This window comes from Psittacula echo, assembly GCF_963264785.1.
Source record: "Psittacula echo genome assembly, chromosome: 14".
NCBI lineage: Eukaryota > Metazoa > Chordata > Aves > Psittaciformes > Psittacidae > Psittacula > Psittacula echo.
Window position 1 is genome coordinate 2,509,318 of NC_137750.1, and position 14,540 is coordinate 2,523,857.

The 14,540-nt window shown below is 38.6% G+C and overlaps 1 protein-coding gene across 1 annotated transcript in view; it reads left to right on the forward strand.

Annotated features, from left to right (window-relative positions):
* Positions 1-220: 220 nt before the first annotated feature.
* ANKFN1 (ankyrin repeat and fibronectin type III domain containing 1) overlaps positions 221-14,540 on the forward strand; it is a gene marked incomplete at both ends in the record, with an annotated part of 57,737 nt that continues 43,417 nt past the window's right edge. The window contains 4 exons of the mRNA XM_080629090.1: positions 221-406; positions 5,645-5,855; positions 10,217-10,411; positions 11,837-11,950. Of these exons, the coding sequence (XP_080485216.1) occupies positions 221-406; positions 5,645-5,855; positions 10,217-10,411; positions 11,837-11,950 (706 nt within the window). The remainder of the gene's footprint in view (positions 407-5,644; positions 5,856-10,216; positions 10,412-11,836; positions 11,951-14,540) is intronic.

Consider the following 14,540-nt stretch of genomic DNA (forward strand, 5'->3'; position numbering starts at 1 on the left):
CCTCCCCATAGATATCCTGGCACTAAATAAAGAGCAATTTGCCACTGAACAAGCTCAAAACCATGCTTCTGAGTGTTCGAGCACTGTGTGTGTGGAAGTGATTTTTGCGACAGAAGTCTTACAACGTGCGTTTCAATGATACAGCTCTGATCAATAATGTTAGTGCAGCAAAACCTTGCTAAACAGCTGTTGCTTTTCTTCTAGAAACCACTAGCTGAAAATGACACAGCAAATGCATAACTTAAGTCTCCTCCAAACTAAAAAGAACAGCATGCCTTCCTCTCCAAATGCTGCCAAGCGGCTGTATCGGAACCTGTCAGAGAAGCTCAAGGGGAGTCATACATCCTTTGACGAAGCATATTTCAGAGCTCGATCTGACCGGCTAAGCCTCCGTAAGACCTCAATGGTAATTACTTGATATTTATCAAATTGGCAATTTACTGTCCTATTCATCTCCTTACTCGGTTTGCTGTTAATCTGTGCAATTTTCATCATCTTACTTTGTTCCCTGACCGGAGCTGTATGCTCTTCATAGAATTACCATTTATGATCCTTAGTTAAAGTCTGACCTTCATGAAGGCTAAAGACAAGCTACTTAAGTGATGATGCTTTATTTTAGGACTAAGGTCTTGGCATTAATTTAACAAAATATGGATTAAATATATATATATATATATATACACACAGAAGTGATTCTTTTACAAGAAAGGAAGAAAAAGTACTTTGTGAAAACTTCAGATGTCTTAGGTACCTCTAGGTGTTACCAGTCTGGGGCCTCAGCTGATGTCCACAAGCCAGTGAATAGTCTCCAGCTGAACTTAAAAGTCTTTGGATCCCATTCTGTCCATTTTGCCTGTTGTTTTCAGTTTTCCCTAGAAATAAATAACAAGGAATCCATCAGAGAAGGGGTGGAAACATTCCAGGTCAAGTTGCTAGCTGATGTATTTTCTAATCATTGGGTTTCTGTGCTACAGGGCAAAGCCAATGACTAAAATCATGTTTCCAGACAAGTGAACAACAGTTGTTAGGGTTTGTTTTCTTTCAGCTTTGGCCTGTGAAGAGTTTTCTTTCCATTCTCTCTTGCTGTGCAACACTTTCCATTCAGTAAATTGTTGTCTTGCTGCAGACATAGCAATGTCCCAAAATAGCTTTATTCTTGAACTCATGTTTATCAAAACAAGTCTTTGCAGAAACTACTTTAATGTTTTTTCCAACTCCAGTAGCACATAGTGGACTTTTTCAGTCAAACCTAGAGCAAATATCTTGAAAGGGGCACTTCATTTTAATTAAGCTACATAAGATCACATTTCTAAACACTCCAGCACTGAATCACTTACTGGAACATGGTTATTACTTACTGCAAAGCAATACTGTAGTCCTTTTCAGTATATACATTTGTGCATCAGAGTAACACCTAAATAAATTAATCACATAGCACAGCTGTCTAGCTAATGATTAGAGGCTGTAGAACTGAGTCAAAGGAAAAGCAATGTAAAAAATGCCCCTAAGCTTTACCCAATCACTTGTAAATGGGATTCAATTTGTTTGAATTCAGTGGTTTTGTCCTTTCAAAGTGGAAGTTATCTAGTAAAGGTAAATGGAGGCAAAAATCAGAAAGCTCTTGTTAACATTTGTGACAATACCAGCGGGGCTAAAGTTGAGCACATGGGTCTTAACCCTGTTTGAATTTCTTACTCCTTGGCTGCAGTTCTAGAGAGTGCTTTACACTGAATATGATCAGCTTTTGGCAGAAAACTATCTAATCTTCAAATACATTTCTGTTTTCTGTGTGAAAGCAAATAGCTGGGGAAAAGTTGGTCAGGTGTGTAGAGTGTTTCTGTGGACTTGGAGAGCTGGGCTCGATGCAGACATCCAAACAGAGCAGAAAATGTGGTCGATATTTTGCTGTCTGACAAGGATGTTTCTTGATCGAAATAGCAATAGCGTGGTTAGATGCGCACTGCTATGTGGATGTGAGGATGCATGCATGCCCAGTTAGAAAGGCCATATCACAGCTCCCATGTTTTTACGCTTTGAAGCGATGAGATGTGCCAGCATATTTCAGCCTATTGCTTGTGTCTGAATTGTTCATTTGGAAAACCTGATATTTGCAATTTGGTCTCATAATTGTTTGGATTGGATGAAGGAGCTTATAAAATTCATGCTCTGTTTCTTGTTTAAATGCGTGCAGCTTTTTCAATCAGTTTTCTAATGAAATGAAGAAATAGAATTTTGCTTTTATTTTTTCCCTTTTGGTGAAACATCCTTGCCAACCGATTGGCTGGCAAGAGCATTTATGGGGAATTAACTTAAGCATGTGCTTAGATTCTGTTCAGCAACTTAAGGCTAAAATTTCACATATACTTCAAGTATTTCATTTGGCAAGCAAAAAAACTCCAAAGGTACATTTTCAAAGGCATTGAGGCAGGTCTGAATTTTGACAACTGAATCCAAATCAAACTTTTAACAGTAACTCTACAGTAATCATTCAGGTAGGTAACTTCTGCTGTCAAAATGTCTGTGTATATATATGTGAAAATGGCCAGATGATTTTGTCAGCTGTAGCATTAGGTTAATTTCAGCTGTGATACTGAACCTCGCCATCATTTGTTTTATTATGTAACAGAGATGCTTTGTTTTCATATAGCACAAGGAAATCCTGAGATGTCATACAGGATTTACTGAGTTTCACCCAAAATTGGGATTAAATCCAAGTGATGGTATTGTGTGCCTAGGGTAGCACACTACAAACGACAATTCATTTAACTTTTATGCTCAAATATCAAGTAAATTGAAAGAGAACAGCCATTCTGATTTCAGAAAAGGCAAAAACCCTGTACGTACCCAGTGCCACAGCAGTAGAAATGTGAAACAGGCTGGTTTCCTGCCCTAAGTGAGCACCACAAGCCTGTTACTAAGCAGTATCATCAGCAGAACCTTTTTGTTCTGTTCTCAGACCATTAGCCCATGTTTCCTAAGACAAACTTCACTAAAAGAAAGGAAAACTAATGTAGCCATTTAATTTACTTCAACCAATTCTCTTTGTAGTAAGCCCCTTCTGAATGTGCTGTTAAATAAGTAGATTTTCCTAGCTGTGATCAGTTACAGAGTAATACAATTTTGCTTGTTTCCTGATTGCATCAAAATGCAGATGCTTCTGAAGCTTAACTACCCTTTTTTTTCCATAAACAACAGTATAGAGGAAGTTCCAAAATCATAAGAAAATGAATTTCAAATGAGTGTAAACTGTGAGGAAATTAATGCTTTTTAGAATGTCAACATATATTTTTGGTGAACTGGTGAATATATTTTGCATTTCTAATAATTTATATGAAAACTCAGTCTATGAGTTTAGTTCTGCATTCATAATAATGAAGTTTCAAAGAGCAAAAGAGCACAGCTGCTATTTTTTCCAGCTCTTTAGGTGGAACATCAGTGATCTATTTATGTTAATTTTGAGTACAGCTGTTCAATGCATAGCATTGGTTTGAGTGGCAGTTGATGATATTAATTAAAATATTTTGACATTTGAATTAAATTAATTAAAATTATTTAATTTCTAGCGGAGCACTTCAGAGTAGGGTTAAAACACCAGAATAAGAGTAAGATCTCTGATCTCAGGATGATAAGGTGCTGTATAAACAAGGCAGCAGATGTGTGGAGCTACTGGAATGAAAAGAACTGCTGCATTGCAGTAAAAATATGTCTTTAAGTTTTACCTTATAATAAGAGAAATATGTGCTGGCCTCTGTTCTAAGATTTTCTGGAGCTGTGCCCCCTCTAATGACGGTACATGTCCTTAAAGACATTATTTTGCTTTGACAGGGGGGTGGATAAAGAAAGATAAATCTGGCTGCTTACCATTTAACTGTTCCTTTTTCTTAGCCTTTTCTCTTACACCTAACACTGCAATATGAACTAAGTATTCAGTAATGAAATCAACTCTGAATCTTACAATCTAGAGAAGAATCTCTAGATTGTAAGCAAGAATTTGACAGAGACCCATTTTGATGAAGCACTTGTTTAAGCAGTGTCTTTTATTCTGTATGGAAAACTACAGCATAAATATTTCTCCAGTGTGAGCTATCTTTTGTACTTAAGTGCCTAAAAGGTACATTCTCAAGTCAGCACTACTCTCCTAGATTTGCTTTATTGCTACATGATTCATCTCATCCTTACATAGTCATCTAATATGTATTTTGTAGCATGGTACCAATACTTTGTATGCAAAACAGTAGAGCAGAAGAATTTTGTCAGGCCCAAGAACTTCTGAAGCACAACTGAAACAAACCCTGTAGAACTGATCAAATTCCAAGGGGTAGCTGTGGACCCTAGGTTTCTGAACTGCCTGCAAACTATTAGTCTATGCTTTTTAGGAGGAGCCAAGAAATCTTCCATCAGATCAGTGCTCTTTCAGAAAGTGCTGTTTCTCTGAGAGCAAAGCTTGGACAGGGATATGCCAAATAAAACTACATCAATTTAGAAAAGAAAATGAAGTTTTGCTGTGGCTGAAATCCTTATTTCTAATCACAGCAGAAGACTCTTTCAATTCTGTATTTTCTCTGTTTCCTCCATGTGGGTTTCAGGACATAGGAATCCGGTTTACATCATGTATCTGGATCACTTCTTCTCTATGTATGCGTTTCTCCAGTATGCCCACTGGTACAATAAACCTACACAGATCTCTGTTCCTTTATGTGACCACATGCTGAGCCCTCTTTGCTTAGCGGGGCCTCTTGCTTCTACTAATTCATTCTTAAGAGGAGAAAAATCTACTGGGTAATTATGGCAATGTGACAGTGGGAGAGAATGTAAAGAATCTTGGCACATAGCATGTCATTACTGCAGGCTCCAGAAGGTTGTTCTCAGAACAGAAACCTGCAGGCCATGCGACTCTCCTGCACCTGCTTCTCCCCAGCTCATTTAAGTGAGATGTTTCTTTGTATTCTACCATTGTTTTACCTCCTTGACATTGGTAAGGAAAAGTTTCAGTGGTTCTCCCTGCTTGAGAGTTGGTGCCACGTATGTTCATGGATTTGGCTGCTGCGTTCTCTGCTGTTCAGGCACATCACTTTCTGGGCATGCCAATTTTTTCAGGCTCGTTTCCACTTCTTTATTTAAGGACTGCACACTTCAAAGCTGCTTCTACTTCCAACTAAATGCAAAACTATGAGCACCTAGAAATGACTGAAGCGTCTGAATGAAGAGAACCTGTCACTGCTCACACTGGAGCTGTGAAGGGTTTTCTTCAGAACAGCTTGTTTGATCACCTGAGTTTGAAAACTCAGTAGTCTAAAACTCTGCAAAAATCATAGTCTTTCATCCAGTTTCACACCAAAAACATACAATATTGCTCATATAGTCTGATTTTAGAGCAGATGTCTAAATAAATATGGGTTTGTTTTGTATAGGTTTTAATCTCACTTGAATATTTCCAGGGACATGCAGCAAGTTCAAGCACACAAGGTCCAGAAGCAGACAAAGCTCAGTTTTGCTGCAAACCTTTTCCACGCTTCCAGCTGAACCTAAGCTGTGGCTGGAGGATCAGTATTTTACAGCAATCTCAAAAAGTACAAATGTTCTCATTTTTGAAACACTGACATTTGAAAAGTTTTACTGAATTTCTCTTTTTATTTATACACAGAATTTCCAGTGCAATGAAGCTATGTTTGAAGCTGTAGAACAGCAAGATCTGGATGCTGTTCAGATTCTTCTGTATCAATACACACTGGAAGAACTGGACCTGAACACACCAAACAGTGAGGGACTAACTCCTTTGGACATTGCCATCTTGACAAACAACGTCCCTATTGCTAGGACCCTTCTACACGTTGGGGCAAAGGAAAGCCCACACTGTAAGTAAAGACACAAATTTAATTGATTTACATAACTGCCTATAGATTAGATTTGCTGCTCTTTTGGCAAATTAATTACTTTACACACAAAAATTGCCTGATTTTATCACAAGGATGATTTTACCAGGAATAGTGCCACAATGCTGGAAGGCATTTGCAGCAATATCTGCTTGTTGGATACATGCTCAGTAGATCTTTTTCGTTCTCTATGTCAAATACACCAACAGATGAATCAGGCTGAGCTTCTAATGTGATTAACACTGGGACAGGAGAGTCAATGTCAGTGCTGAGGAAAAGATCTTTAAAAATATGGATGCAGGAACTGAGTGATTCAAATGCCATGGTCTGAAATATGGAGTTTGTCATCAAAAATGAAAGGACGATGGGTTGTCTAGACTTTGGTTTATTTTGATTATCCTTTTGATTTTAGCTATGCTGCCTTCAGGTGACAGGTTGTGTTGAAATCCATCACTTCCATTACCCGCAGACTCCTCAATCCTACTCTTCAAATGGCCTAAAATCTCACTTCAATGAGAATTTCAAAGTTCTACACAAGCAGCGAAAATCCAAACACAAACCAGATCTTCTCACTTTACTGGAATACCAATATCGCTTATAACTGCATATTGTAATTCTAAAACTCCTTTGTATTCCTTCATGGGCATTTTAATGCCCAGTTTGTGGGTTGGAGAGTGACTTACCAACCCAATTAATCAACCCTATACCATGACACAAACTCTGACGCCTTACTTGTGTCTAAAAATACACCAATGTATGCGAATTTGTTTTAAACTGTCAATGCCTATATTTAGGACATTCCCAGCAAGGCTATAATGAGACTGTGTTTGAGGGGTTCGGCCACTGCAGACTCTGCCATTAATTTGAAGTTAGTTAAATTAACAACATTTAGTGCTGGCATGTCAATCTCAGTGCTCCAGGAAATTGCACCTTGAGGCTACTAACATTGCCAGTTTTTTCACTGGAGAGCGTGTGTGCATGTGCGTGTTGAGCTTTTTTGCCAGACCCTCAGTGTTGGTACACCTTTATTGCTTTTCTATGTCCACAGCACTTATATTATCATTTATTCTGGCCTCCTTTAACCTTCCCTGGAGATTTTTGCATAGTGTAGCTGCTCAGTGAAAAGAGTTTTTTAGTTTTATATTTATTTGTTTATTTTTCTGTCATGGTTCATGACTGAGGCTTTAAAAAAAAGTGTGACAGCATTTAGAGTACATGATTGACTGCTGAAGCAACATTCATTAACCATGACAAATCTAGAGGAAAACACAGTCTTGAGTGTTCTAAACAGCAGTAAAAAAGACTAAACTAATTTTTCATTGACCTCATCTGTAAATAAATGCAGTCTGATGGCGAGCAGGGGCAATCATAAATTAGTATTCATTTCCTGTAATTAATGCAAACATGCCTATGAACACAGAGAATATGAATATATAACCACCTCATTTCCATTTCAAAATATACCCACCAAATTTCCACTTCACTTATCTTGATTTTTAGTTTTTCTGATTGAAATAATGGTTGAAGCATTCTCACTAAAAAGCAAACGATTGTTTGCTTTGTTGGATTTCTGTTTAGCTTAAGGGTTTGCAGTTGTGCTACTTGAGAGCAAAATGCAAAAAGTTATTGTCAGCACTCAAGAAGTTCACAGCATCTTTGTAGGAGGCTTCATTCTCGTGGACCTGAGAGCACTCACTTTCTATTTGTCTTTCTGCTTTGCTTTCTGCACTTCAGCAACCCTGTTAGGATGAAACCCATCCTGTTTGTATGATCTCGAGGCAGCACCCAGCGGGAGAGTTTTCCTCTCTCCGTGGTGGGCATTTGAGCAAGGCTTCCGCAGGCTGAGTGGAATTTCAAAGTAAAATTCCAACTCATGCCAATTTTGGGACAGGACACAAGCATCTATTAAATTTGATTGGAAGTTTATAGGACAGATGCACAGATCTGGGAGACTGCAAGGCAGGAGAATTCTCCATTCCAAGTGCACACAGAAAGCTTCCTATAGAGAAAAGTCTTCCTCTTCCACTGCATTAGCTGTAGTGACCCAGGTGAAATCTCATTATAGCCCCTAATCTAACACTGTAGAAAAGAGGATCTGGAGGACAGATAACTTCCATCTGCATCGCCTGGACTTCTGCCTGGAATAGGAACAACAGCAGAGAAAGCAATAGAAAGTAAAACTATGGCCTTAATTTCCACATGGAGCTCAGGCTGTGCAAATCTGAACAGGAACTCAACATCTCTTCAACACAAAGTAAGAGCAGACAGTGTAGCATTTAAAATACTAATGTATTTTGGGAGGAGGCAAAGTCCACTGTGTTACCTTTTCAGTTCCTCTTATTCATCGTACTCATTGTTTGGCTTGGTTTGCTCATGTGAACCCAAATAAAAATAAGATTAAAATTTCCAGTGGCTGATCAGACACATTTCCAAGACCTGACAATTGTGGATCAGAATCTTGATTAAACAGATAGAGCCAGGTCCTTAGTGAGAGCTTAAATTGATGCCAGTTCTCGATTACCTGAAGTTCTGGCACATAAAATCTCCTTCTTCAGCCCTGTTGTGCTATCAGATGTGTTGCATGCTTATCGTAGGCTTAGATCCAGGAAACTATCACCTTTGGCCTCCCAGTAAATAGGCAGTTCTGAGGATACCAGCAGATTCCAGTAAGCTGGGCCATATGTCTCTGATGTCCATATGAAGAATGATCAGACTTCAAGGATGGCTTCCAGCCAGCTTCTGAAAGCAAAGACTTGGAGACAAACATTCTTCAAAAACAGCCTTTTGGATGTCAGAAGCGTTGAGTAATCTGCTCTCCTCCTGTGGCTGTAATGATCCCATGGCACTTTTCCTATCAGTATGTGCGGTTATTCTTGGACTCTGCTGAACTTCGGTTGTGATACTGTTATGAGAGACAGAAGGTAAACAAAATGAGAGGTTCAGACTGGATAAAAGATGCACCTTTTCACCTTAAGGACAGTAAAGAAGTGGAATAGGTTGCCTAGAATCTGTAAAGCTCCAATCCTGGGAAGTTATCAAGACCAGATAGGTATTGGCCTCAGTAACTTGGTCAGACTTCACAGCTGACTTTGTTTGGAACATGAAGGTTGGACTAAAGAATGTCTTTTCCAATCTGATCTATCCCATAATCCTTATGATTCTGATTTAGGAATGACACATTCATATGCACAGACGTCTTTGCTCCTGTGGTGTTTTGATGGCAAAAACCTATCAGAGTCTTGGTCCTGTGTATGGTCCAGTTTTCAGAAATTGCTACTGCTCATGCAAGTGAGTGACCAGTGCATCCTTTGCAAGACTTATGCTGTCCCCTAAAATCCTTAGGGAAAAATAGAGCCTGGCTGTCCCAAGAGAGCAACTTTCTGTCATTGCTAAGAGCAGCTTGTGCTGCTTTGCTTGTGCTAGGACAGTGCTTTCAGTAAATAGGGGCCTTTTAAATGAAGACTCTCTTGGAGCTCTTCTGCAAAAATACCAGACACTGGAGAAAAAAAATACCAGAGAAAAGTAATTTTCTGTGATTTCAGAATTACATCTCTTGCACACTATTTCCTTCTTACGGCACATCAGATCAATGGTTGCGTTTCTTTTCAGATAAATACCCTTACAAGCCCTATTTTCTAAACTGCAAATAGTTTGAACAATTTCAGGCTAAGAACATTGCTGAAAACAGGGCTCGATTCATCACTTTTCATGCATAACAAGGGGCTGGTTTAGGGCAGTCTTGTGGACTTGGGCTAAAATCAAACCTATTTTAGTTTGTAACCTATGTGATCTTCCTTTTCACCTTTGCGTAGCACAGAGTAGCTCATACAGACAATCTGAACTGCTAAATGTCAAATTAAAATTATTCTGAGCACTGGAGCAAAAACAAATCTCCGTGTCAAGCTGCTCACTATCTGCCCAGCCTGTCAGAGGACTCATTAGACATTACACAGGCAAAATTGTGGCACAACAAAAACCTGGGAAAAGATCCATTCTATACCAGCCACAGCTCTTAGGCACAGAACTCTCATTCTTAAGTTTGCCAGTGAGATCTCTCTTTGCTTTATTGTATGTGTTTATAACCAGTAAAAACCCTTTTTTCTATGAAAGCTTATGGTATTATGGTGAAATACGAGTGGGATAGAAACCAAATGCTTTATTACTTTAGTTTGATTTTTAATATTCCACCAGTTTAAAACATCTATATACACTTGATGACAAGATAATGACTAGAAGGCAAAGTGTTCAAGTATTTAACCTTGTATGTGTTATACCAGAATGCATAAGGCCAGAATTTTGTCACGTAAGTCCACCAAGCAATTACTTTTCCCTTCTCTTGGTAGTTGTTAACATGGAAAGCAGGTCAGCGCATCTGAGTACATTGATCCAGGAAGCACAGCAGCGAATTACTGAATTGTCTGCACAAGCGGTGAATGAAGACCTTGGTACAGACAACACAGAGAAAGAGAAGCAACTAAAAGCATGGGAATGGAGATACAGGCTATACAAGCGCATGAAAGCAGGCTATGAGCATGCTAGTAAGTAGAAGAAATCAGCTGCAAAATTTGAGATGAACTGTACAACTGGGAACACTCTGCCTTTGTTGAGCAAACATGCTCTCATCAAGTGATCTTCACAGCACTGATGTGAAGCAGGCTAATGTTAGGGTGAAAGAAATGAGGCATATGGCTAAACAGCCTTCCCACAAATGAGGAAGAGCTAGATGTCAGAACAATAGAGGGCCACATATCTGAGAGCAACAAACTCATAAGTCTTAGGAGGGAGCTGCATAAGGTTGGTAAGATGAGATCAGGATCTAACAATTCGGTCTTGCTCATTTTTCTTCACATTTACTCCTCGATCTCATTTAATGTGCTCAAAGTTTGAAACAGGATGATTAGAAAAGGATATGTGAATAGGGAGGGAGAGAGAGACACTGGCCTTTGTTCTGTTGTGATTATTTACTTTTAACTTATTCTGATTCAGAATGACCAAACAATGGAATTTCATTTTCCTTATAAAAATTCATTTTAATTTTGGCCTCCACGTCTAACAATTTATCAGCATAGTCACAGATTGGGCCACTTTAAACGGTTGCACAAGTGACCCTGTACCCAAAGTAAATGTGAATTTGGGGCCATAGGAAGGAATAAACAGGGTTTAATTGTTCCACGTGTAGATCTTTTAGCTGTATCCTATTTGACGAAATACAATCATTGCCATTACCATTTTTACAACCCTTATAGATGCACTTAGAAATAATTTTCTCCAATTCATTGCATTTTAAGATTACTTTTTCAAGACAGATGGAGTGCTCCTTGTATCAGATACATTACTGCTGTATTTCCTGCTTCTAATAATATAATGATTTTTTAACACAATCCCAGCAGTTACTCATGACATGTTTTGTTTGATTTCTGAATTGACTCTGATTGATATTGTGTGAATTGAGCCTTTAAAAAACAAAAGTAAAATTAGGCCTCAACTGACAACCGTATTTTGAACTTTTGCACTGATGCATTTGTGGAATTTGCAATTTCTGCATCACAATCATGTAAAAATGCTTTCTGCGATTTGATAATTTGAGCTTGTGAGTGAAACCATAAAGGTTTAATTAGCTCTTTGTGGTTTTGTGCTTTCTCTCTCCTCCTACCCACCCCAAGAGATTTATAGGGGCTTTTCATTGACATAATTAGCATGAATCTGTTTTATTGGGTTACATATATGCAGGAAGATATTTTTAACTGAAAGGAGCCAAAAACCATGATAGAAACAAATGGTGTCTGCAGGATATTGTTAGCAGGGGCACTAATTAAAATGCTCAAAAGGCAGAGAACACAAACACCTACAACCCAAAGCTCACAATTGCAGGGTGATTTTCAGTGGGTTCTTTGAAGACTCAGAAACATTGTTTGAATAGGATTTGTTGTGTTGAAGAGCTGATGTTTTCTCTTCTCTCCCAGGAGCCCCTGAGGCGCCAACCAATGTCTGTCTCATGGTAACAAGCAGTACATCACTCACTGTCACCTTCCAAGAACCTCTGAGTGTCAACTCAGCTGTGGTGACCAAGTATAAAGGTACTGATTTAGACATCTTTCATTTATGTTATCAATGTACAAAACCTCAAAGGCTAAACGCAAAGGTATTTATCTACAAGAGATTTATTACAATGCTAATAACGGTTGAATTATTTTCCCAGTTAATAGCCATAGAAGTGGAATTTTCTTAAAAGATTCCCCAAAGACAAAATCTTTATTAAAAAAAGAAAAATAAATTAACCAAAAGATTTCTCCATGAGTGCTTTGAAGAAGTTTGCTTGACTCACTGTGGTTAGGACATCGGCTCAATAACTGGGTTGAGATGAGCAGTTATAAAACACAAACTAACTTTTGGTGCCTGTGGGCTCCTAAAACCATGTGTATCCTTGTAAATGCCAAACCCACACCACCATTCCTTAAAGGAATGCCTCTGGAAGCTGAAACTTTTGGCAGAGGCATCATACAGCCCAACTAATTAGCTATTCCAGGGCTGCCACATCATTCTTGGAAGAGCAATACATTTGGGGTGGCACCAGTTAGTTGCAAAGTGGAATGAATAGGAAAACGCTTCCATCTGAATAGCACTGTTGAATAGAAATGGTTTTAAAACAGAATTTCTGTTCCACAGGAAATTCCAACATTAAAATAACAAAAAATGTTTTATTGAAGATTAGAACAAAAATGAGAAATATTAAAATTTCCTGTTTCAAGGAACTTCTAGGTTTTCTAAAATGTTTGGAACAATAAGTTCTTCAGTGTGAAGCGCAGCAATGTGCTGCAGCCTCCATGTTCCAGTGGGAGCCTGAGCCTTCCCACAGGTCAAGGGAAGGAAAGCTCTGTTCTGAAGTTCTGAGGCCTTCTTTGCCCAGCCCAGAGGGGTCAAGGAATGAGGAGCCTGGAAGTCCTTTTAGTTATTTCCCACTGTGTCTCTCGATGTTTCTTGTTGTGTTTGTTTCTTTGTATTAATAATTAAAAACTCCTATGAGAGAAACTTGAACCTTGGATTTCCACACACATAGCAAGAACCATAATGGCTGTGTTGTGGGGCAGTCTATTTCATGTTTCCATGTGTGGGTGTCACAGGGATTGCTTCAACAGGACGGATTCAGAAAGCCCCGTCCCATAGAGGGTCCAGTAGCTCACGGAGCTCTTCTGAAGGTGGGACATGCCAGTGCACAGGCTTCCCTGGCATCAAGTATAAGCACCTAAAGGATTGCATGAGTTTATTTTGGAAAAGGCAGATTGTCTCTTTCTTTCCTCCTCCTGTGTCTGGTCACAGATTCCCATCACCACTGGCTATGGCCAGTAAATAATTTTTTTACAGTGTAAGGAAAAACCCAACAACCTCTCAGACATCACTAAAGCCATCAAAGTGATTCCATTCTGATAGCCTCAGTGGAGGGGTAAATTACTGTATTACACCTAGTCAGCTGTGCAGTGCTGCAGGAAGTGTGATTTTCAAAAACATCAAAGCCCTTTAGAAGCCTAAATCTAATTTTCAGCAATGGGTTGGGTTGCCAGGAGACCAAATTTCATTTAAGGGCTTCCTACTGCCTGATTTACTTGTGAAAATGATACTTGGGCTCCTAAAACATTGAAGTTCCCTTCAAAATACCAGCCTGTTCTTTGTAACACGTGTATGAAACAGCATGGAAATATTGCCCACACTTAAATTATAATGGCTATTGATATTTGCACAGTAAAGCAAATTCCCAAACAGAAATGATTTTTCATAAAACATTTTCTAAAGCTTGTAGTGTATTTCTTTTATGTATTCACTTGGCTTGAGTCTGTTTTGCACCGTGTCAGTTGTGTCCTCTTTTTGGTAAGCACAACATTCAGAGAAATTTAATCTAACCCGACCTAACGTCCTAATCAGACTAGGTAGCATTGCTGCTGTAGTTCAAGTTACCCTCACTGGTGATCATTTTATGCTTTATCAAGTTGACAGTTAGTTTTGCCAGAATGTTCTTTTTAAATCCTTTATCCCAGGAGACCGGTATATTTATGGTTAGATAAAAAGAAAGATCATTAATAGCTCATTTTGGTGACTTTCGGGAATTAATTAAGCACTGCTTGTAGAATTGTTTATTACATTATGGAGTGAGATTCTGTGTGCTACTTTGAGGGGTCATAAAATGAACCTTTCAAATGATCACTTGCAAGAATGATTAGAACCAGCTAGCAATTACTAGCCCTGAAAGGAGAGTTTGATAACATTGTGAGAGGATCTTTTTAGTCAGATATATATAAATCTCCTCTCCTGAAAACTATCTAAGCACTTTACTAATTCAGGGAAGCGAATAAGCTGTTAGTTTTTTCCCCTCAATACTTTGCCATTTCTTTTTCTAAGCAAATTAAAATTCAGGAGCCTTTGCAGCAGTGTTTAGGGAATACCTGCTCATTAACAGAAGCTAATAATGTTCTTTTCTCTGGCTCTGAATTATAGGGGATAAAAACTGACATCACTTCTGTTCAGTTTAGTTTAGTTCCCTAAAAACAGTGTGAAACTGCCAATTCCTTTTTCTGTGTCATCTTTTTTTGGTGTTGTTCTTTTTTTTTTAACATACATTTTCCAAAGTTTTATGTGCCCAAATGTCCTTTAGAAACTGGGCTTGGAACATTATCT